Source organism: Semicossyphus pulcher, unplaced genomic scaffold (genome assembly GCF_022749685.1).
Source record: "Semicossyphus pulcher isolate SPU_LCO1_2020_fin unplaced genomic scaffold, fSemPul1.0.p SCAF_8, whole genome shotgun sequence".
Taxonomy (NCBI): Eukaryota; Metazoa; Chordata; class Actinopteri; order Labriformes; family Labridae; genus Semicossyphus; species Semicossyphus pulcher.
In genome coordinates, this window is record NW_027211759.1 from 32,400,202 (window position 1) to 32,421,894 (window position 21,693).

General features: G+C 38.4%; 4 protein-coding genes across 4 annotated transcripts in view; 2 read left to right on the forward strand and 2 right to left on the reverse strand.

The window, feature by feature from the left end:
- The window catches only part of ppfibp2b (PPFIA binding protein 2b), a 90,242-nt gene extending 88,571 nt beyond the window's left edge, over nt 1-1,671 (forward strand). The window contains exon 28 of the mRNA XM_069685747.1: nt 1,439-1,671. Coding sequence (XP_069541848.1) covers nt 1,439-1,501 — 63 coding nt within the window. The 3' untranslated portion in view covers nt 1,502-1,671. The remainder of the gene's footprint in view (nt 1-1,438) is intronic.
- A 2,005-nt stretch (nt 1,672-3,676) lies between these two features.
- rep15 (RAB15 effector protein) lies at nt 3,677-4,977 on the forward strand. The gene is made up of 3 exons (XM_069685603.1): nt 3,677-3,756; nt 4,042-4,356; nt 4,432-4,977. Exons 2-3 carry the CDS (start codon nt 4,093-4,095, stop codon nt 4,975-4,977), a joined length of 810 nt encoding a protein of 269 aa, XP_069541704.1. The 5' UTR covers nt 3,677-3,756; nt 4,042-4,092.
- A 2,778-nt stretch (nt 4,978-7,755) lies between these two features.
- poglut3 (protein O-glucosyltransferase 3) lies at nt 7,756-13,658 on the reverse strand. The gene is made up of 6 exons (XM_069686778.1): nt 13,346-13,658; nt 12,785-12,982; nt 12,142-12,425; nt 11,781-11,985; nt 10,452-10,648; nt 7,756-8,667 (listed from the first exon to the last, which is right to left on the reverse strand). The coding sequence occupies exons 1-6, from the start codon at nt 13,581-13,583 to the stop codon at nt 8,230-8,232; spliced, it is 1,560 nt and encodes a 519-aa protein (XP_069542879.1). The 5' UTR covers nt 13,584-13,658; the 3' UTR covers nt 7,756-8,229.
- A 787-nt stretch (nt 13,659-14,445) lies between these two features.
- cyb5r2 (cytochrome b5 reductase 2) lies at nt 14,446-19,756 on the reverse strand. The gene is made up of 9 exons (XM_069686771.1): nt 19,683-19,756; nt 19,340-19,489; nt 18,674-18,746; nt 17,996-18,102; nt 17,333-17,462; nt 17,118-17,201; nt 16,570-16,655; nt 16,345-16,444; nt 14,446-14,932 (listed from the first exon to the last, which is right to left on the reverse strand). Exons 1-9 carry the CDS (start codon nt 19,695-19,697, stop codon nt 14,760-14,762), a joined length of 918 nt encoding a protein of 305 aa, XP_069542872.1. The 5' UTR covers nt 19,698-19,756; the 3' UTR covers nt 14,446-14,759.
- Between the last annotated feature and the right edge of the window lie 1,937 nt (nt 19,757-21,693).

A 21,693-nucleotide genomic window follows, 5' to 3' on the forward strand; every position in this document is an offset into this window, starting at 1 on the left:
TAACAGAAGTTTGAGTCACTCAGACGGAAAGGTCCGGATATCATCTGAGAAACAGCATTTAAACACCACAGATCTGTGTGGAGATGAAAGTTTTATCATGACTTTATTCAAGAAAGCAGCTCTTTGGTGCTTTATTACTTGCTGTTATCAGGCTGATGCCAGTCTTGGTTCTTTTGGTCCTGTTTGTTGAAGTCACTTAAGTTATTGCACCTTGAGGCTTTGGATAACAAAGATGGAAAAAACACTTCTTGATGTCTCCCTTAAGCATCACCTCCAATAAACCAGTTGAGCAATGAGATCTTTGTGAAAAAAAGTATCACCCCTATTTTATTACTGTATGAAGAGCTTTATTCCAAATGAAATATTCAGTATTCAAACATAAAATGTAAAGATGATTTTTACATTTGACTTATTTTTAAATGTTCAAAAACCTATTGGAAGAGCTAATATTTGCCATTGTGAATTCAAACTTTCAAATTTCAGAAACTTTTACAAAGCTTTACAGTACTTAATCAAAGTGACATGAAATGAAAAAAATAGATCATTTATATAGCATGTAAAATTCATAGAATGAAAAGCACAGGTGCAGAAAGTAACAATAAAAATGTAAAAATGTTTTCTGTTGAGGTCAGCTAGTTCCAGGGTCCTGTATTGTGCATATCATTAACACTATCAGGGCAGTACAGTAAAGATGTAACTGGAGCCAACAGCTAAGCTTAGCGTAAAGACAGGAAATAGGCGTAGACATCTAGTCTGGCTCTTCCAAAGCTCCTTCATTAACATATTAAATCAAATTTGTGTAATATATACAAAAAAAACAAAGTGTAATAATGACAATTTTTGCATTAACATGTAAGCACTAAACAGCATTTTAACTTTGTAGCTGGTCCATATGGATCTAGCTGCAGATCCTTTAAGGGTATTTTTGGCATGTTTTATGTGGCGTTCAGTCACTGTCACTGTCAGTTGATGTAATCAATAAAAGCAGAATTTTGCTTTACCATGATAAGCTAAGCTGCAGTTCTAAGGCCATATTTGCTGGCTAGGATAAATACAGCTAAATATCTGAGTCAGCTGACTGTATCCTCATCCTTAACATCATTTGCACTTATTTATTTTGGGATGCCATTTTGGCTTTTGGAAACATGACAAAGGTAGAGACTATAAAACCAAGCTGTAGTCAAATGACAGCGCTGGTACACACAGGACATCCACAACAACTGCAGGAGTGCACACTTAATAAATAGAGATAAGGCTGAAAATTATCCGATCCCCTTAATATACTGCTTGGTTTATTGATTATATTCAAATGATCATATGTTTTGTATTGTAAAAAATCATACTGAATCTAAATGTGTTAACTGATCCCAGCTCAGTGGCAAATACCAACTCCCAAGCTCTCTAACCCATAACCACTCCCATGATGCTTTGCTTCCAGTACCTGCTCAGCCGAGACGAGCTGCGGAAAGAGATGAGACGGTCTCAGACTACGCTTATTTGAAGGACAATGACCGGATGCTGTTGGCTCACTAATGCTGTCACCCAGTCTGACATCTGTACTATACCTCAAACCCTGGCCTAACACTGCAGCGTGGAGCTGTCACATCCACTTCTGCTAGCTGCTGATACCTCATGTAACAACTACAGCCAGTCTGCATCCATACTGCAGACACAGTGGATTAAGGAGCACCGGGGGACTTGCACAATGTGGAGAACAATCATCAAGGGTTGCTTGCGAAAATCTTCTGTTAATTTCTACATTAATTAACTGAACTGGTCCTTTTAGACATTGGTGGCTTTTTACTGCTTTCCTTGTTTTTCTATGCAATGATTCCTCTAATGATAACACTGACCAACATGTACTGTATATACTGTGCAGGTATTATATCAAAGGGGAGAGCAGGACTATAGTAGCCAATCCTTGTTTCAAGGCAATAATATGAGTATAATTTATGAGTATAATTTATTTTACGGAGTCTGTGATGAATTATGTTTTTAAGTGAATATATATCAGAATCAGAATGTCTTTATTGTCGTTGTTCAGCTGTACAACAAAACTAGGTGCTTCTCCTTTGTGGTTTTATACAGTATAAAAGCAGCAGAGAGAAAATGATACGTTCAGCAACTGAAAAAATCTGTCATTAGTAGTCACTGGTGGTGGTTGGTCCAGACTCGAGGTTCCAGATATATTAGAGGATATTTAAAAACAGTATCTCAGTCACAGTTTTTCCACCAGAGACCACTTTATCTTATACTGCCAAATGTTTCACTCAGTACATATGTAAGTCACAGTTCTAAATGAATAAAGATTCCCGTAACAATGTTTTTTACATATATATATTTAATGTGGATCAAATTAATGCGTTTAATGTGGAAGGGGTAGTTTTTAGTTTCAACCCACAATGACTTTTGACCTGACTCATTTATCTCTCAGGTCATTGTTTTGGTTTGAATTCCCTGCAAACTTTAATGTGTTGGGTAACTCTCACCTGTCTGGTCAATCCTCTTACATCAACAGCATTTTTTTTACAGTGAAAAAGCTCTGATAGAGCCACTATACACAGGTAAACATGGTGGAGCATTGTGGAAGAAAGGAAACTCCAAATAAATGCTAATGTTGGTCCTTGTCTGTTGGCCTTGACTGTAACTAATAGGTAACTCTTTACTTACAATAAGCCCCTTTTATTTGTTTTAAAAGGTGGTATCCTTTTTATATTTCTATTTTTCTGGTATTTGTATGGAAAATAGATACTGGCTGGTGTTTTGATATGCATTTTTCAAACCAGCTACATAATAACTGATGGTTGGGCTAATTTCTATAAACATGACGCATATATTTTGTCTGCTATAAGCATAAGTTATGGTTCATTTGACCCTGTTCTCCCATTATTGTCCTGTACAAGCTCTTGCAAAGCACTGTGTCTGAAAAATCCCAACTTAATTTAGTAAATATAGATATGACTGCACAAATGACAGCATAAGGTTACTGTAGTGCAGTGGATCATGTTTGGTTGACATGAATGAAAGACAGACCAGGCCCACTGAGTTGTAAACAGCTAATGTAAAGGGATTGGGAAAGTAACCTCAGGCTCAGAACCTCAACAGAAGCACACACAGTGTATGTGCATGTGTATACCTGCATCATAGTAAACTATAACCCATTGAAAGATCCTACACCTGGACAACCTTCCCAAAAGATGATGCCCTTTTTGTCAAATTTGATTATTAATAAGAAAGTGACCCTTATGTATATCCTAACCATCCAGCCAGCCCTTCACCCTTTAGAAATTAAAACCGGAGTTGCAGGAATACTTTACTCTAATCACCTTTTGCGACTAAACCATAGAGTGTCAAACTAAAAGCTCCTGACCCAGTCTGCTTGTCCTCATTTGCGCTTCCTTTTAAAAGGAGACAGTTAAGCATTTTGTTTACCCATCAAACCCTTAAGGCTTACCCTGGTCCTCAAGCTGCTGCTGGTTAACTGGTAAGATGAGTCTTTTGTTGACTTACCTAAAATTTGACAAGTTACAAACACCACACCCATGCTAACACTGTTGGCAGGAACTTCCCTTCCAAACAGGACAGAAAATCCTCTTTATTCGACTGGAAGTTCTGTACATACCTGGAGACTGAAGCCTGAGCTTCACATAGAGCAGCTTACACGCACAGACACACTTTGTATCTCGGCAGGGCAGCACACAGGAGCTGAGGACAGCTGGTGGACTGGTAACTACAGAAACTTCAAGACCCATCCTGGTGAGTGTCTGTAAGCATTTGATATCAGATATTCTATTAATGGTGCATTTGTGCAGAGGTAGATAAAAATTATGAGTATGATTTTAAACTGCGCCTCATGCACATACAACTCCTTACTCACTGTTAAATGAAACACCTGACAGTAGCAATGGTTCCATGTGCTGGGACAACATGCAGATAGTGAGATACAAAAAACTTTCAAAATTCCTCGACTACACCAAACATACAGTATGGCTATTTCTGATAACGCTTTGTAATCTCATGGAACATATTATTTCTTTCCAGTGTATAAGGGAGACCAACCTCTGATATCCCATCCCTGAACATCAGTCCACCATGGGCCAGACCATCCGCAAACACACCCCTAACCGCTTCTCCTCCTTTAAGCGCAGCCCCCAAAAACCTCCCCCTAACGATCAGAACTTATCACCTCGACCAAGCATCTTCGCTACATTACGGAGGGCCCCCGTCCCCAAACCCAATGATTTCATTCCCCTATTCAACGACTGCATCTCTGCTGCCTCATCCAGAACTCAAGAGTACCTCCTCTTCAAAGATCCGGAGGACAAGTTCCACCCGAGCCCTGAGGTGCTCACTCAGGTAGGTAACGTTTTACTTCCAAAAGCCTAAACACAGCACCCCTTTAGGTTTGTAACACTTCTCATCCTCCAACAGGTCTTCCTGATGTCCTACATCTCTCAGAGCGTCAACCTTAACATGACAGACACCTTCAATTGCACAGCCATGACGCCTGAGCAGCGCATACTCCTTGGGGCAGACTGGGTCTGGGCTCTGCTGGAGAAGCCCACCAAGAACCCGCGGATCCAGATTGCTGTGCAGGTCCTGCACATGCCCGGCAGGGAGGACAGCGATGAGAACGGCATTGCCATGGATGCCCGCAGCGAGACGGTCCAGATTGCCCAAAAACAGTGTAGTAACAAGACCATGTGTGAAAGGCTGGTGGACTTCTGCACCTCCATTGGCAAGGACTGCTATGCCCTCTTCTTGTTTATGGGGAAGAAAAATGACAACGGAAATATCTACGGCGTCCTCAGCAACAACTTTGAGGCGGCCATTGGGAAGTGCAACAAGATTGACAGAGCTTTAATCGAGAACTTTTTTAAAGGCTCCAGGTATCTCCATACAACTTCAGGAATGATGCAGGCTATTGTCACCAAGAGAGAGGGAGACCCTCTCACACTCATGATTAAATTCAGCTAAACCAAAGGGACTCTAATAATATTTAATGGCCAATAACATGACATGGTGATGCAGTAAAAAACTTGATGTGATAGAAATGTCAGGGCTATTGATATGCCTCTTGAGAAACAGCCTCCACAACTACGAAGATGTTAAGTTTGTAAATGTAGAAGACCTTTAAGAGAAAATTCAGGTTATTTTCAACCTAAAGCAGTTAATGATGGTGCTTCTTACAATGTCAGTGAGTCGTTTCATTTTTCTGATGTTTACTTAGAGTCCTGTTTTCTAACAGCTAAATGTACAAACTTGAAAAACAAGACTTAACATACTGCACTTATTTACATCTTTAAAGAGCTCAAAGAGTTATTATAACATTTCAGTTCATTCATTTTTAAATAACATAGCGTGGTGCTCAAGTTTTAGTGGGTAACTGTAAGGCTGGCCGGATCCCACTGCAGTGTCATGTGTGAATGTTTGTAACACACATGATATGGCTTTGTTTGTTCTCTTTTTTTGCCTCCTGGAAATATTTTCAGTGTGTATTTGACACTCTGACACTTACTGAAAAATGCAGTTCATGAAAGTAAAAAAAAAGTAAACATAAAACCTAAAGTTGTTATAAGCCCAACTATCCAAACATCAAGATAAAGTTTTTTGATTATATGTTGTTGCAAGTGGTGTTTAGCTTTTAAGAATTTATGCTGCATCTAAAGGTAACAGTGCACTCATTATTGTTGTCTTACAAGTTAAAAGATGAAAATCCTAGCCGATTACATGTGGAGGACTGTATACTATGGAGCTTTTGTGGATATGAAAGTTTTTTTTAAAACCATTGTTCTTTCAGTGAACATGAGTAAATGTTCTAGTGTAAAATGTGTGCATGACGAACCAGCTTTTATTAGTTGAATGAAAGGTCAGTCAGAACACACATGAATGTTTTTTGTTCACATCACATACAAATTGGGGGCATTATGGCAGCTCTCTCCAAAACAACTTAAATATATGGGAGCATGGTTCTTAAAGCTGCAGGGCAAACAAGATGAACACGTTGAGAGGCACTGGCAACAGGACCCATGTTTTGGTTACCAAATACCTGCTGTGTTTGACAACATGTAAATTTGAGATGAATTGAAGATTTCTATACCGAGATGTTTTGCATTTTACCACTGAGCCGCAGTGGCTACAGGATGCTGCATAGCCTATTTTACTATTAAGACTTGGACAGAGTCTTTTCTTGATTCTTTAACTTTGCATCCAAAAGTTGGTTAAAATAAAGGCAGACTGCACCATTTTTGTAAATAGGAACTATGTAGCATATTTGTGTCTGGGTGCAGTAGCTAACAAACATGTTGATGAAGGTGACAGATGCTAGTGTATTTTAATTTACAGAGATACATACACTTCCCTATGATAACAGTATTAAATGTGTATATATATATATATATATATATATATATACTTAATATATATGTTGAGGAGGGTAACAACACATTTTTTGTCTTCTTAATGTTCTGTTGTCTACTATAATATTGTTTGAATGCTGTAAACATTGTTTATTAATGTTAATTCGCCAAAAAAGCGAATTATTTGTTTTCAGGAATTTTCAAACATTATTGTGACAGGACTTTTAAGATGTTCAACAAATTAATGTATGTGTTTAAAATATAAATATTGTAAATCGCTTCTATTGATGTCATGTAAGATATTAAATTTACCTGACTCGATTTTTTGAGACCCGAATATTGTTACTCTATGCACTTTCCCCCACTTATGTTACAGCTAGAACACGTTTCCAAGGAGGCTGTCAAATACCTAATTCATAAGGGTTGAAGTTTGACCTGGAAAAAAAAACTGTGTATAAAGCAAAGAATGCAGCAACAAATAAGCCACATGAACAAGCCATAATTTGTCTAAATACTAATTAAACACAAAATTACAGAACTTGTGCAACAAAGGGTGCCCATGATTATGGCAGTGCATCCCAAACTTATGTTTGTTTTTATAGTTATAACTTTTAATATTTTTAGTTAAGAGAGATATTTTAAATAAATATTTGTTAAGGCATCCACTTTTGCCATATGAGTTAAACAATTGTGATTGAGCCCATTGACGAAAGGATGAGGAAGAATTCTTCTAACTCTGACGACACCCTGATGAAGCTTTTTAAATACCTGCAAAAGTAAGTGTTCCCATCAGTCTCAGCTATGCTTCGTCTTGTGTTGCATGCTGACACATTAAACTTAGATAATAAAATGGTTATCATGACATGCTAAACATCAGCGTGTTAAGGTTGTATTTAATCATATTTTGCATATAAGAATGCTAACGTTAAAGCTTCTCAAAACACAGCTTACCCACGTATAAATGATGGACAAACTATTTCTTGTAGTTACATAATGTGTTTTTTAACCCACTGTAACAACTCAAACTACTTACCGTTTTAATATTTCATTTTTTCCCCCAATATTTGTCTTAGAATCGGTTTGCCCCATTGCATGCCATGACCTATCAGTAATCGAAACTTAATAAAAGTATTAACAATGGAGGACACTAGCAAGCAGCGCTGTGCTCATCTGATATAAATATGACACCAAAGCATCTGAGAAGCTGTTTTGTGGAATTATTTGGGTATCTATACTGTAGTTGGCAAAATACCAACAACTATAATGTTTGGCAACTTTATAAAAGGCAGCTGCCCATACTAAAACGACACAAATTTGATGGCTCACCTTATAGCTGCAATGCTAGTGAGGCAGCAGAGGCATCAGCAGCTCCAGCTTCAAAGCCTCATCTGATCAGGGTAATATCAAGACTACACAAAAGGGTGAGTCATCTTTAACCACACATATATTTCAAACAGTTTCCATGTCTGTTTTAAATTGTCAAAACTATGTTATTTCAAAAGATCTGAACTTGAACTGGTTAAAGATTATTTAAAAAACCTTCAAGAATAAAATTATAGTTTGAATATTTAGTCAGGACTTAACAGTAAACCATCAAAATGAGATTTAAAAATGACTTATTTTTACAATAATACAGCTGACAAATATCCAAGCAAAGGCACATTAACAAAACATATCCTCAGTTTCTTGCATAACTAACCAGAGCTTTACCAAAGTACAAAAAAAAACAATAAAACACAGAATTAAAAACAAAAAGTGACTTCAAAAGTTTGAGGGCAATATAAGGAACATTCAATTATTCTCGCCCTTTATATTTCAGGAATGTTTCACAGAAAAAAAGACAGTAACTCAAGAGTAAAGACAGATTCCATCATAGTTCATCCTTCATGCTGTCTTTTATGTGGCCTTTGTGCTCACATGTGCACACAGCAGTGTGGTCATCAGGCTGAGGCACAAGCTCCATGTCCACATGCTGTGTTGGCTGTTCTGTTTGCCGCTCAGAGTACATTTGCAGCACTTTGTAGTAGTAACAGTACAGTCTGCTGGGCTGCAGCAGTTCTCTTGCTAATGTCTGACCTGCTCTGGCAATCTCTCGAGCTTCAGCGTCGTTCTCTTTGGCCCACTGGATTTTCTCCAAAAGGTCCAACAGGTTTCTCTTCACAGGAACGTAGTGAGTGCCTGCTTTAAGATGGCTGTAGAAATATTCATAATACTGAGAGTCCTGCTTCAAAACAAGACTGTTCCCGAGCATCAGGTAAGGAAAGCGATATGCTGCCACTGTTCCGTCCACGTTCACCTGATACTTGTACTAAAAGAGGGCAAATAGAAGAAGCAATTTTAATACACCGTAAAATCTGGAATATAAGTCGCAGTCTGTTTTTGAGGGTATCCCAGAGGGAAAAAGGTTTTCTAGAGCTATTTATTAATAAAAATGTGTATACAAGTTATTTCAACACTATTTCAATTCATCTAATTTAAAACACATTCAAAACACACTAATTACAGCCTACCATCTGTTTTCACCATGTTGAGTTTGCAACTCTACTAACTACCTGTGCTGTAGCTAGCACTAGCTGGCAGCCAACAATAACACTGATTTCTTTTTTTTATGTGGAGGCTGCAATGGCGATCATGATGGTGCATGTCCGTGACGAAGCATTAGTTTAAAACAGCGATGAAAACACAAAACAGCACTGAGGAATATTGTAAATAGGAGACATTGAAGCAGCTTGGACCCGGAAACAGTTTAATGTAGAGGTGTGATGTCACCACTTAACAACCGGATAGCACCATTGTCTGAGTAAAATACCTTAACACAATAAAATACATCTCTGCATTTTATACTGGTATGTTGGCTGCACTGGTATATAGGATGCAGCCCACTTTTTAGATGAAAAAAAAAAAGTATTATAGAGGCTATATGTAAGATTTTACATGTATTCATGAAGATGGATAATGGCAACAAACTACCGGCACCCACAACAACACCAGCACAAAGTACACACAACAATAAAACATCTAGTGAGCCCGTCCAGCCAAACAGGAATGTGACTGACGTCAGGGGGAAAACTGGAGTCAACATCGGCAGTAGACGCGACAACCTGACAAGAGCCTGACTTGTGACTAGAAATGTTCTATTTAAGTGTTAGGTGACGCGTCACATGTCGGGACATAATGCTGCAAGTTAGGCAGGCAGGTACGCGTTTGAAGTACTGGTGCGCATGCATTTTGCTATTCTTCACCACTCATAGTAATGTGCCGTTTGGTTACAAAGCACAATGCCAGATCCATGCAGTGTAGTTATGTTAGAGCTAGTTTGCTAACCTTAGCATGCTCACTAACGTTATGACCAACGACTGTGTGACAACCAAAATACCATGTATCTCAGTGTTGCTAACATGATACCAACTTAGGTATTATGACAAACAGTGTTGATTTTGGACAACATGATGCCGGTCAAAATGATTCTGGTCAATAAACACGTCTCGCAGTGAAAAGTAAACAGAGGCGGTGAGTTCCGAGATTGAGCTTGTCACTTTTGTGTGTCTTCGGCAAAAACCCCGGATGCTCATTCATGCGTGCAAGTGTCCGTGCAAGCGCGTACAAGAAGGTTGACTGCGTGAAGATTTTCTTAAAGTTACATATAGGACCTTTAAAAGTGCGTTTTATACACCGAATTTTATGCTAAGTGTATTTTAAGATTGGTATATATAATATAAAATCGACATGATGTTTCGTGTGACCACTAAAAAAATTTTTTACATTCAAGCTCCTGTGAAGAAGTTTTGGTTTGTGTTGATTTTGGTTAATCGCCTCATCTGACACCTACCCCCCACCAGCAGTTTCGGGCATTAAATATAACTATAAAGAAATAATCAATCTTGTCGCTGATAGGTCTGGTTTGCTTTTGTAGATCCTAAAGAGCCATCAAAATTAAATTCAGACTGTTTCATAACCGGATAAAAACTCCTCACAGGAGCTTTGACAAAATGGTAGTAAAAAAGGACATCAAATAAATTAAAAAGACACAAGGCCACCTGCCTCAACAACGAGTGTTTCAGAATGTTAACCAATTTATTCATGTTTACTCACCTTGAAAAAGTCAAAGAATCCAACAAGTGGTGCTTTGCCCACAAGCTTCTCCCTGTCTCTGAAGAAGAACCATCCTGTGATGCCTGCATCGAGCAGCTCAGGGTTTTCCTTGGACAGAGAGGCCAGGTAAAGACGCTCCTCTCGACTGTCCCGGCCACGGAAAAACGCTCGGTCTGTTTTGTTAATCCACGGAGGCCCTGGAGAGTTGTCCAAATGTTAACCCAAATAAGAGAAATTTTGAGAATAGGAGGTCAAAAGAGCTCAAAGTCATACAATTTAAAAGCATCAACATTAATAATTCAATATAGCTGCAAGAAGCATTGGAACAAAATGTATTTTCTTTTCCTCACTAGCCTTTATGCTGATGCTGTTTTGAGGTTAAGAATTCTTCAGAAACATTTGCTGTAGCTAAAAACATTCAATACAGACATGTTTCACATGACTACATTTGTAGCTATATTAATAGACTTCTAATCAATGTGCCTGCTTTGGAAATTGTATTTGTTATGGTTGCGGAGACCCAGACACTTTTAATGAACAATAGAAGGAAGAAGAATCCTAATAAAAATGATAGTTTCTGTGCATTGGACATTGGACAGTTAGAGATATAATAGTGACGATTAAAGCTGCACTGATGTATAAAACCTAGCACCCAAGAGAGTTTGCAGTTAAGGACAGAATTAGTGTAATTTTCCAAAAAACAATGTAAAGACTCGTGCATATAAAAATCCCTCTCCATCTTCATTTATGACCCACTAGAAGTGTGGGACATTGTGTTTATCTGCAGAGAACCTACCCTCTGCCAGCGTTTTCCTATTTTGCAGGACTCAGGTATATAAAAAAACAAAACATAGTGACCAGAATACATCGTGTCTTGGTCACTAACCTCTCAGAGAAGCAGAAAGAATCTTTGATTCAGTTTTGCAGATTTATTTTCAAAATCTTTAGAAAATATAGCAAAGTTGGAAAAAGGCAGATATTTTTTGGGACATTTCAGTTCAAGATGTACGATTTTTTTTTTTTTGTATGTTTCCTTTAGTGCTCATCTTTCACAGGGTTTTTAACTGAAGTGGTCTCCTCCTCTCCAAATAAAAAGATCTGCTGTCTCATCTAGTTCTGAATTTTGTCATTCACAGTGACTTGGATTTAAAGATGACCGCTGACTACCTCTACTTAATGTAACACAGGGACCAGTGCTTGAACTTTGTCCCAATTAACTGACAGAAACATTACAGAAACTAATATATGTGTGTGTGTGTGCGTGTGCATGTGTGTGTGTGTGTGTGTGTGTGTGTGTGTGTGTGTGCGTGTGTGTGTCATGTGTGTTACCTGTGTTTCCCTGGACAGACAGCAGGTCAATAGTGACACCTCTCATGGTCTCCAGGGTGGAGTGTGTAACCTCGTAAGTTGGGAGGACAATGTCGCGTGTGTCTGTAGAGCCACACCACGACAAGACTGGAACAGCACCGGCCCTCCTTGTCTCTAATGGCCAGTCACCGACATTGATGTAAAACTCCACATCAGGCACCCTCACCTTCAACAGCAAAATGAAAATCAAGTGCAATCAGCATTCATGTGATGTGTAATCATGTGAGTCTCTTGATAGTAATAAGACACATTAGTTAATGTGCAAAAACACGCCAAAAACCTATATGATCCTTCATCACCCCATAAAAACAATCCACCTTACCTTCCTCATTAGAGAAAGCAGCATTTCATCAGAGAACATCTTGAAGTCTGTGTATTTCCCCATAGTGCGGCGGTACAGCTGGTTGTTGATGATGGCATAGTGAACGAGACCCCCTCTGTTGGTGAATCTTCGAGGCACTTCCTGTCTGAGATGCTGCAGGTCGATTGATGGAAAAGATTTAAAGTCTGCCAGGATCTGAGGCTCCTCCGTAGGACACTGCAAGATGCTCTGCCAGATGGAAGCATCGGGTTCTGGGCAGTCACAGTATTCATGATAGACTGGCCCTGAGCGGTGAAAGTAACACTTAGGGTTAGAGGATGAAGGCAGAGGAGTCCAAACAAGAAGACATTTGTTGCATCTATTCTGCATTACATTTTACTGCTTTGTATACATTTGTATAAAGAATGTGGTGTTAAAGTCTTGTTACATTTTGTGTAGCATTTCTGAGAGAAAACAGACTCATGTTTTTCTCCACGTCTTAAAACATTTGTTGTTCATTGTTGGCAGTTGAGGTTTCCTCGGGTGTACCTGTTAAAGAGCTTATATCCGGACGAAAAAATCTGTGATTTTGGCTACATAAATAAAAATAACTTACCTGATTGAACTAATGTCTGTGTTTACTTATGCATGACTCAACACAAACCTTGAACAGTGTAGGGTGACTTTGCAACAGCAGCATCTTGGTTCAGGACTTCAATCTTAAGGCCTTTGAGCACACTGCCATAGAGCCGGTATCTGACCAGGAAGGACCCGTCTCCTCTGTCCAGAGGTGGAGGGACGTGGATCCGGATGTGCTCTATCTTGTCCAGTGGAATTATCTTCACTTTAAATGTGTCTTTACCTAAACAGCCATATAAAAAAACATTTTAATGACCTATATGAATTGATCTTGCTGCAGGGGCTAATTGAATGGCACCCATCTCGACCTAGGACAGGGTTAAGTTAGACACAAGTCATGGTAAATAAACTATCGTGTGTTTCATAATCCCAAGTCGTCAATAACAGCAAGAACGAACCACTGTTGAACGTAGCAATGTAAGCCTGTGTATTATAGCGTCAAAAAAACATGTTTCCAAATGTGTTAGGTTATCTTAGAAGGTGATGCGCACGGAAATTAGCTTGCTAACGTTACTCGAAAACGTTTTAGTGATTCTATGTTGCACATAATTACAGTTTAAAAATAAATTGTTTGTGGTTAGTTTACCTGGAGATAAAGTTAGGTTCCTTCCCTTTGAATTGACCGCCTGAATAAAGAAGTAGCGGACGGGTAAAACTGTATCGGGGTTCAGCCCTGGACCCCAGATGAGACATCTCTCTGAGGCGATTCCTTCACAGTCAGAAACCGGGAAGTTTGTGCTGATAAATACCACGAGCATTAAAAACTTATTAAATGAACCATTTTGAAAAGGTTTAACTAGGTCTACGCTGCGTTCACACACCATATTCCTGTCACTGCTAACTGCAAAAAGGCTGAATCGACTCAATATAGAGTGTAAAGTTTTGATAGAAACTCCTATGCCGACATGTTGGCGAAAAGAAACACGCCCATTATCCGGTGGTGCCTTCACGGTATGTGGGAATTGCTGGTTGCATGATGTGACCATCTTGTGACTCTATAATAAAATATACAGTTAATAGTTGTGACGCCCCACCAGAGGCCCAAATAGACTAATGCCCAATATTGAAAAAAATATCTCAACCGCTAAAGTTCTACTTACTTCTGAGTCGTTGATCTTTCCACCTTAAAGTCTAAAATGCCACATACATCAGCCTCATTTGTTATAGGAAAAAAATACTAGGGCTACGAACGTGCCTTAAAGGGATAGATCGGATCTTTGGAAGTGAGGTTTCATGAGGTACATATTGAATATTGAGTTTGAGCCCCAGGAGAAGTCGAACAGGAGTACCAACACGGAACCAATCTACAGCTGTGTCCTTTAGCCTCTTAAAAAGTCCCATGTAATATCACTTGAAGTGTACGCTGTTATGTATGTAAATATTTTGTCCTAATGGCTGACCACCATCTACTGTAGGTAATACTCCTATTGATGGGTATTGGCCTACTATTGTATTTATTAATGTCGTTTTTATTTTTATTTAATGGTCTCATATGAGATGAGATGCAATAACCAAGACTATTAAACATTATGGTTAAATTAAAGTTCTTTTGGGGTTTGTACAAGAGTCAGAACATTTGGGAGATTTACAAATGTAAAATTGCAGTAAACTACTAAAAACAAAAGTGCTTTGACCAGTCAGTGTATGAAACAGCAAAATCATCTTTACTTCTTCATTTTACAGGAACTTACATTTTAGCTTAAAAAAGAAGATTCATTTCAAAAGCAAATGTCTTGTACAAAAGGTAATCACAGAGAGGTTTGACAACATACTAAATGTTAAAGTAAGACTGGGTCCCTGTTACTTTCCTGACAAAGTTATTTGGTTTTTGATGGCAATAGTGTAACCGTTTTATGTTATAGGTTTGCACTCACCTATCGCTCACCTAATCATTTATGATTTAGGATGGTAAGAGACAATCAACAGTGTTCACACAGTGAGAGTTGGTTTAGAGATTGTTTGATTACGTGGAATAAACCAGATTGTTGTTTATCAGAACTCTAGTATGCAAAAATGTTTTCTGTTTTGTGTCCCAGCTTGTCTAGATTTGGCAGACAGGCATACTGGATCATAGGTGGAGGTCCACACAGGACAACAACGACCTCATTGGACGGAGTGGGGAGGTGGTCCTTGATCATGTCGTAGGTCACAAATCCTGAACTGTAGCTCCACTCTAGAGGACCGATCAAGAGAGGAAAGGATCAACATTCAGCTCCAGAGAAATTGATTTAGATGAATTTGCTGTTTAATGTCTTGTAATTTAAAGCTGTTCACAATAGAATCCCATCCTACCCCAAAAAAACAAACAACAAAAAAACATCATATTCATATACGTCATATTTGGCAAATTTACAGCTGAATGTGACAGGTCTTACGTCCCGCTCCTGGGCCTGCATAATGAGCAGGATTTACCCATCAGCCCCAGCTGAAAAGGTAAAACTGCTACATTTGGCCTATAACACTGGAGAGGAATGTCTTTGATCCCCCTTCACATCATCTCCAAATATAAAAACACAACCTGTTTCTATCATTTATTTAATATGATTATGCCTTTGTCGCTCAGTAGGGTGTCTGATGTTGAAGGGTGAGCTTCAACATCAGACTCTTTGTGAAATATATAAAGAAGTCAAACAAAACAAATCATGACAAACTTTTGAGCTTTCATCCACAGATAGTCATCTCTCCCTCCAAGGCAACCAAATAATGCCACTGCTAACGAACAGCAAGCACACGTCTGCTGATGAATAATGATGAAGGGATGATGTGTTTCTATTCTGTGTGGAACTAATGACATACAAGACAGTATACAAGCAGCGTTCAAGGCCTTTGCAACAGATATTATGTAACAATATTATGCTCATTAATTTCTGCTCGCTTTAAGGATTATGCAAAGGAAGACATGAGCGCTTTGCTAAGCTACGGTAACACCTTGTTACTATCTCCCGCCTTGGCCTGTTGGGATTTTCCTTCAGCTGGGGGAGTCTTTGTTTGGTTTCACACTCTGAATATTCAGCAGGGATCCAAAGACATGATGAGAAGTAAGCATGATTAAGGTTCTTACTCTTACTTACTCTTACTGTAATGTTTTGCTCTCTTTTTGAGTAATCAATCAATAAATTTTAAATTTTTTCTCTATAATAATGATGATAATAATAATGATCATAATAAGGGGGGAATATGTGCGGGGTTTCCATATCCAAATGTATAATTATGTTGTCAATGAGTTTGTGTCCCAAATGCCATCATGTGTTTGGTCTATGTGGTTGTAGATAACATGAGCAATGCTATTGCAATAGTCTGCTGAATATTTTGTAATGTGGTAACTCTACTTTTATGTAACACTTAGTTTTGCAAGGTCCAAGGGCCATTTTAAGCCAGATTTTAGAATTTAGACCATAGGTAGCAGAACTGCAGTTTTGCACAATATTGGCTTAAAAATTGATTTGCTAAATGCTCCATTAAGTTCACCAGCTAGTTGCTGACTTAATGTTTGTCCCATGTTAATGTTCTGTAATATTTGTGTTTTTCAAAATCAGGACTAGATTACACACAACCTTTTGTTAGTTAAAGAAACTGCTGCCTTACCCTGCGGAGGTTTGTCCAGTGTGAACCAGAGTTTAACTCTGTCAGGATGGTTCTTCTGCACCTCCTCCAGCTCCTCCCTCAGCAGGATATCCTTCTCAGTCTGAGAGGGAGCAAGTGAAATAGATTTTATTTCTCTAGAGAGTTTTTGAGTTGTGTACAGTTATACCCCTAAACAGTAACACATCTCAACAAATTTCCCAGAACAATACCCTGCACAAAGCTGACCTGGTTGGCAAATATGAGGGAGCACTTGGTGTTGTCAGTGGGGTCTGCAGTGATGCTGCGGATTAACTGCAGCATAGGAGTGATACCTGGGATGGCAACAGACATTGAAGTTAGTCTCAAAGGATGTTTTATGTCCGATTGAGTGTGTTATTGGAAAGTTTAATGACACTACTTCTAAGTTGTGAATTAAATAATATCCTCAGCAGTGAGGCCACAAAGGAAATCTCATCAAATGGTCATGAAAGTCAGACTTCATGACAGCCTTGGGTGTCATTTATGTGATATAAAAGAGAAAACACAACATCCTTCAGGCACTACTCTTTTTCTCCTCTTCATCTACTGAACAAACACTTAATGTTCAACACACACACACACACACACACACACACACACACAATGCAGTTATACAGCAGGTACTGTGTGATGAAAAGTATTAAGATCAGTGAGTACACTTGGAGAATGGTCTCTATTCTCCCCTCAAAAGATGAATGTTTAATTTTAAATTTTAAATTTCAAGTGATTAAAAAGTAACAGAAACGTAAATGAACCTGTTCCACCAGCGATCATTCCAACGTGCTTAAACTTCCGAGCTTTCGGTTCTGACTTCTTGTCTGGTCGGATGGAAAACTGACCTGTTAAGGGTTGAAGAAGTCTCAGTGTTAGTTTTAGCAGGCTAGACTGCTCAGACAGTTTTATATTGTACCACAGTGACACCCGCTGGCAGCTTTCTTCTTTTCATTGCAGAACCCCACACCATACACACCATTTCCCTTATAGACTAGCAGTCCATTTGGTCCTCTGAAGTCAATGGTGTCTCCTATAGCCATGTTGTCCAGGAACTGAGACATCTTCCCTCCCTCTGGGAATGACGGGTGGCTGTTCTTGTAGTACACCTGGAGAAGGTACAATAACATTGTGTATTATTTTATGCGTAATCGGCCCACTATTGTTTGAATTGCACCACCTTTTCCCTAGTACTCTTGTGACCTGAGTGTAGAACATTACACTGACATATCATCAAGTTTAAGTTGATATGGCAAATATAATAGCAAGCCTATTTACACATAGTGAAGGCATGACGCCCTATTAAAATGCATTTAGAATACTGTTTCCTTGACCAATATTTTGCAACCCCTTTAGCTTGGTTTTGTCAGCAGCTACTTCAGAGAAAAATATCTGTCTGTTTAACTGCTAAATGCTCCAATATGTTCACCAGAGAAAGTCCTAACTCTTTATTAAGGACTTACTAACCATCTAAGAACTGAATTCAATTCCATATATTTGATCTGTAAACCACCTTATTAGCGTTAAAAACAATACATATTCACCCTTCCTGAATAGATAGTAGAAACTGGTACTAAACAGCCCAAATAAGCCTCATGTATGTTTCTGTTGTTTTGTGCTCTACGTCAGCAATGTGAATTACCTTGACCACAAGGTCCACATGGCCCTGGTCTTCATCACTGGAGACTGGAGTGTAGGCTCTGACCACCAGACTGCCATTCACCTTGGCTGACAGGTACACATGCTGGCCTGGTGCAGAGGGCAGGGGGGGCAGTGAGGGTGGAGGGTGGAAAGTGTTGAAGCATTGTATAAACGTGAGAACTGTCCTGTGATTGAAACGAAAAAAGCTTTTTTCTCACCACACGGGTGTCTCTAAAGAGCTTCTAATAGTATTTTACTGCAATTTGGGAATGACTCTCTGATACACTAGAATATGCTATTATAGAAAAGAGGACTTTATATTGCTCAATATCTTTCCTTTAACCTACATCTACGTCAACTAGTATCTTTTGATTTGTGCAGATCGATTTATAGATTTATCGCAGGCAAAGAGAGGGATCTTATCTTCTATTCTTTTTTATTGCTATTGATAGATCATTAGAATCAAAGATCAAGTCAGGCCATCACAAGGCCTGAAGTGCTGCTGAGTCATTATAAGAGGTACAAAGTCATACTATGCAACAGCTGCTCGTATATGAGTGTGTGAATGTGTAAAACACTTTGAAACCTCCTAAAGCACAAGCAGATGGTCTTTTTACTTGCTATGAATTGTATCCAAGTACAAAAGATAAGTGGGATAAGAGGGGAGTTGTGACAGTACCTACTGGCAGTCCAAGGATGTGAGTTGCTGATGGAAGGCCAAACCGAAATTTCTTTGTGTCATGGCTGATTTCCTGTAAAAGAACACACACAGTATGAAAACAAAGGCATGAAACATACACTATCATTGCTACAAGCTTGCAAAATAAATAGCCAGAGATTTCAATTTGAGACTCGGTGGTCTTTTTACAGTATAGTTAAAATACTTTCCTTAATGTACTGTAAATATAGGGTGTTTCAAGCGAGACATAGATAATCTAGATAAACTTTTTAAACTACACCAGAAACTAGATCTTATATAACCATGTAATATGAAATTCAATGGTTAAAGAGTCAAACATAACTCGATGGAGTATTCTTTGCTTTATATCTGTTTTTACACTAAAACAAGAAAGGATTAAGCTCCATTGTTATTTGACAAAATACCAACATGTTGCACCTTAGAGTTTCCTCATTGTAATAAGGCATGAAACACAAACCGGAGTATCAATGAGTTCAGATCTATTGAAATGCAGCAGTTAGACATTGTACAACATTGTTCCCTCACAGTTTTGAATTCATAACATAGCAGTTGAATATTAAGTTGCTGTATAATCAGATAAAAATGTGGACATGTCAGCAAAGAATAGGGCGTAGTATGTCCATTGTGTGTCTGTTTGCGGTCTACCTGTTTGTGTATGAGGGGAAGAGGATATTTGACCATAGGATCCTGCAGAGCAACAGGCAGCTTCTTCTTCTTCTCTCCTGTAGAGCCTTGCAGCAGGAAGTACAGTGCTGACGCTACCACCACAGAAACAGCCGCCACCACCGGGATCATCTGACAACACAAAGATCACATACAGCATGGACACTTACAATGCACAATACAATGATGCATTATTACTGAGGTACAATACACAACAGTTTAACAGGTTAAAATAATGAAAGAGAACATTTTTATAAAGAATACAGAGCAAAGATAAAAAAGTGGAATAATTCAATAGAGAAATCATGTTGAAGTTAGTTCTTACCATGCTCTGATCCATTGTTGTAACTTGTAACAAAGACAATCGGTTTCTGTCTTCTACCACAACTTGAAAGACCAGAGTCCACACACACAGTCCCCCTTTCACTCTCTCACACACACACACACACACACACACACACACACACACACACACACACACTCACACAGGGCCTCCAATGGGGGCGTGGTTTCAAGCTAGGGGAAAGGGGACACAAGGTCCGAAGCACCAATAGAAGGACAGATCCTATCATGACACTACATAGTACAGAGGTGGTGTTCATGCAGTGAGGAGCAGAGCTCTGACATCACACCACTGAGAGGGGAGGGGAGACAAGCAGCACAGATTACGTAACAAACACTGGAGCTGCCGGGATTTATTGCAGAGAAAAGTTGCATAGCAAGTATAAAACATTTGCTACATTTCATTTTTGAAAATGTTGTATATGCATGTTTCTATCATATCTTACATAATAGAATATTCTGACTTTAAGTCAGCAACTTTAGCAGTCCTGAGGAAAAGTGATCTGCTGGAAGATTGCAAGTTTTATTGAACAGTGTTTGAGTGACTGCAAGTTTATCAAAAACAACTGCCAGAAAAATCACTAGAAGATTCAGTTCTACCTGTAGAACAACATGTAGTGAACACAATATATATTAAGCTTTATGTAAAATCTTTTACATATAAAGCACAAAACTCTCCGGATAGATGGACCTACAAACATGACAAACCCCGTCGTAATGTAAAAATAACGGCAAGTCGATCTTGTTGTCAGTCTCTTGTTGTAGAGGCTATAGAAGGGTATATTTTAAGTGTTCATTAATGTACAGCATCCACCAACAATTATAACTTTTATGATGAAGATGAAGATAGATTTTATATATTACAAATGTGTTTTACAATATTTTCACATGTTGTCTCTTTATAGCTTTCACTTATAAATGCCCAAAGGAGGAGCTACAGTTGTTAAAAGAAAAAACATTAATAGATATTACATCTGCTTAGTATATGTTTTACATTACAGCGTATTTTAAATATTAAAAAGTAGGACTCTTGCATTGTCAAAATTAACAATTAAGTATATATTAGGTTTGTGAAGTGTTTGAAGATGTTTAAATATGTGAAGTAGAACTTCAACCATGTTTCCAAAACCGGGGCACATGTACTTTTGCAGCTGCGGGTCATAAATAATACATGGAGAGATTATTGATTTGCTCAGCTAATTTGCGAAAGAAATTTTGATTTGAAAAATGAAAATATATCCAAGTATATTTGAAATAAGGAAGAAAGCAAACAACTAAAAGTAACGTCTGACTTCTTGAGATGCATTCTCACAATGGCAGTGCTGACATGTGTTTTCTGTGTCTGCCATCTCTGCCTATTGACTGCCCACTATTACTAACAGCTGCGAATTAGCACTTAACACAAATTACAGCTGAGGATCATGAGATCATGAAGTATATTGAACTAAAGCTGTCACTCTGAAAAGTGTGTTCCAAATTTCCTCAAAATTCATTTATTAGATGTCCAGAAATTTTACCCATGACCACATATGTTAACCTCATGGTAAAGCTGGAGTAACAGTCAGGGGTCGCCTTACTTTCATCCTCTGGGGACCTTCTAATAGTTGTGGATATATTTCAGCCTGGACAAAATTGGTAGTGTAAATAGAGATTAGTAATAGACTGATAATGCGGCTCCAACAGGATTTAAGAAATATATTTTTTTCTCCATAAAAGACATTGATTGATTATTTTATCTAATCAAATATGAATCCTTTTGTTTCATTCTCTAATTTGTAAATTTGTAGTGCATTCAGTAATAACAAGTTTTGTTATCAGGCAAAAATCAGGCAACAGTGAGGGAAACATTTTGTCAACTAGTGTATTTATTTCCCCAGATTAGGAGATTTGTTTTCCTTTTTTATTAAATTGAATTTATAAAATTGAATCTATCTATGAGCATCTTGAGTGAATGACAAAATGTACCAAAAACAATTGCAATTCATCCAATAGTT

Excerpts from the sequence above, each read along its gene's own strand:
- rep15 (XM_069685603.1), top strand. The coding sequence starts at position 4,093 with ATGGGCCAGACCATCCGCAAACACACCCCTAACCGCTTCTCCTCCTTT. Across the intron at positions 4,357-4,431 it reads GCCCTGAGGTGCTCACTCAG|GTCTTCCTGATGTCCTACAT; the intron begins GTAGGTAACGTT and ends ATCCTCCAACAG.
- poglut3 (XM_069686778.1), bottom strand. The coding sequence starts at position 13,583 with ATGGTGTGTGAACGCAGCGTAGACCTAGTTAAACCTTTTCAAAATGGT. Across the intron at positions 12,983-13,345 it reads GAACCTAACTTTATCTCCAG|GTAAAGACACATTTAAAGTG; the intron begins GTAAACTAACCA and ends ATGGCTGTTTAG. Across the intron at positions 12,426-12,784 it reads GTCACCCTACACTGTTCAAG|GGCCAGTCTATCATGAATAC; the intron begins GTTTGTGTTGAG and ends TTCACCGCTCAG.
- cyb5r2 (XM_069686771.1), bottom strand. Across the intron at positions 17,202-17,332 it reads GCTAGTCTATAAGGGAAATG|GTCAGTTTTCCATCCGACCA; the intron begins GTGTGTATGGTG and ends AACCCTTAACAG. Across the intron at positions 16,445-16,569 it reads CCCTCATATTTGCCAACCAG|ACTGAGAAGGATATCCTGCT; the intron begins GTCAGCTTTGTG and ends GCTCCCTCTCAG.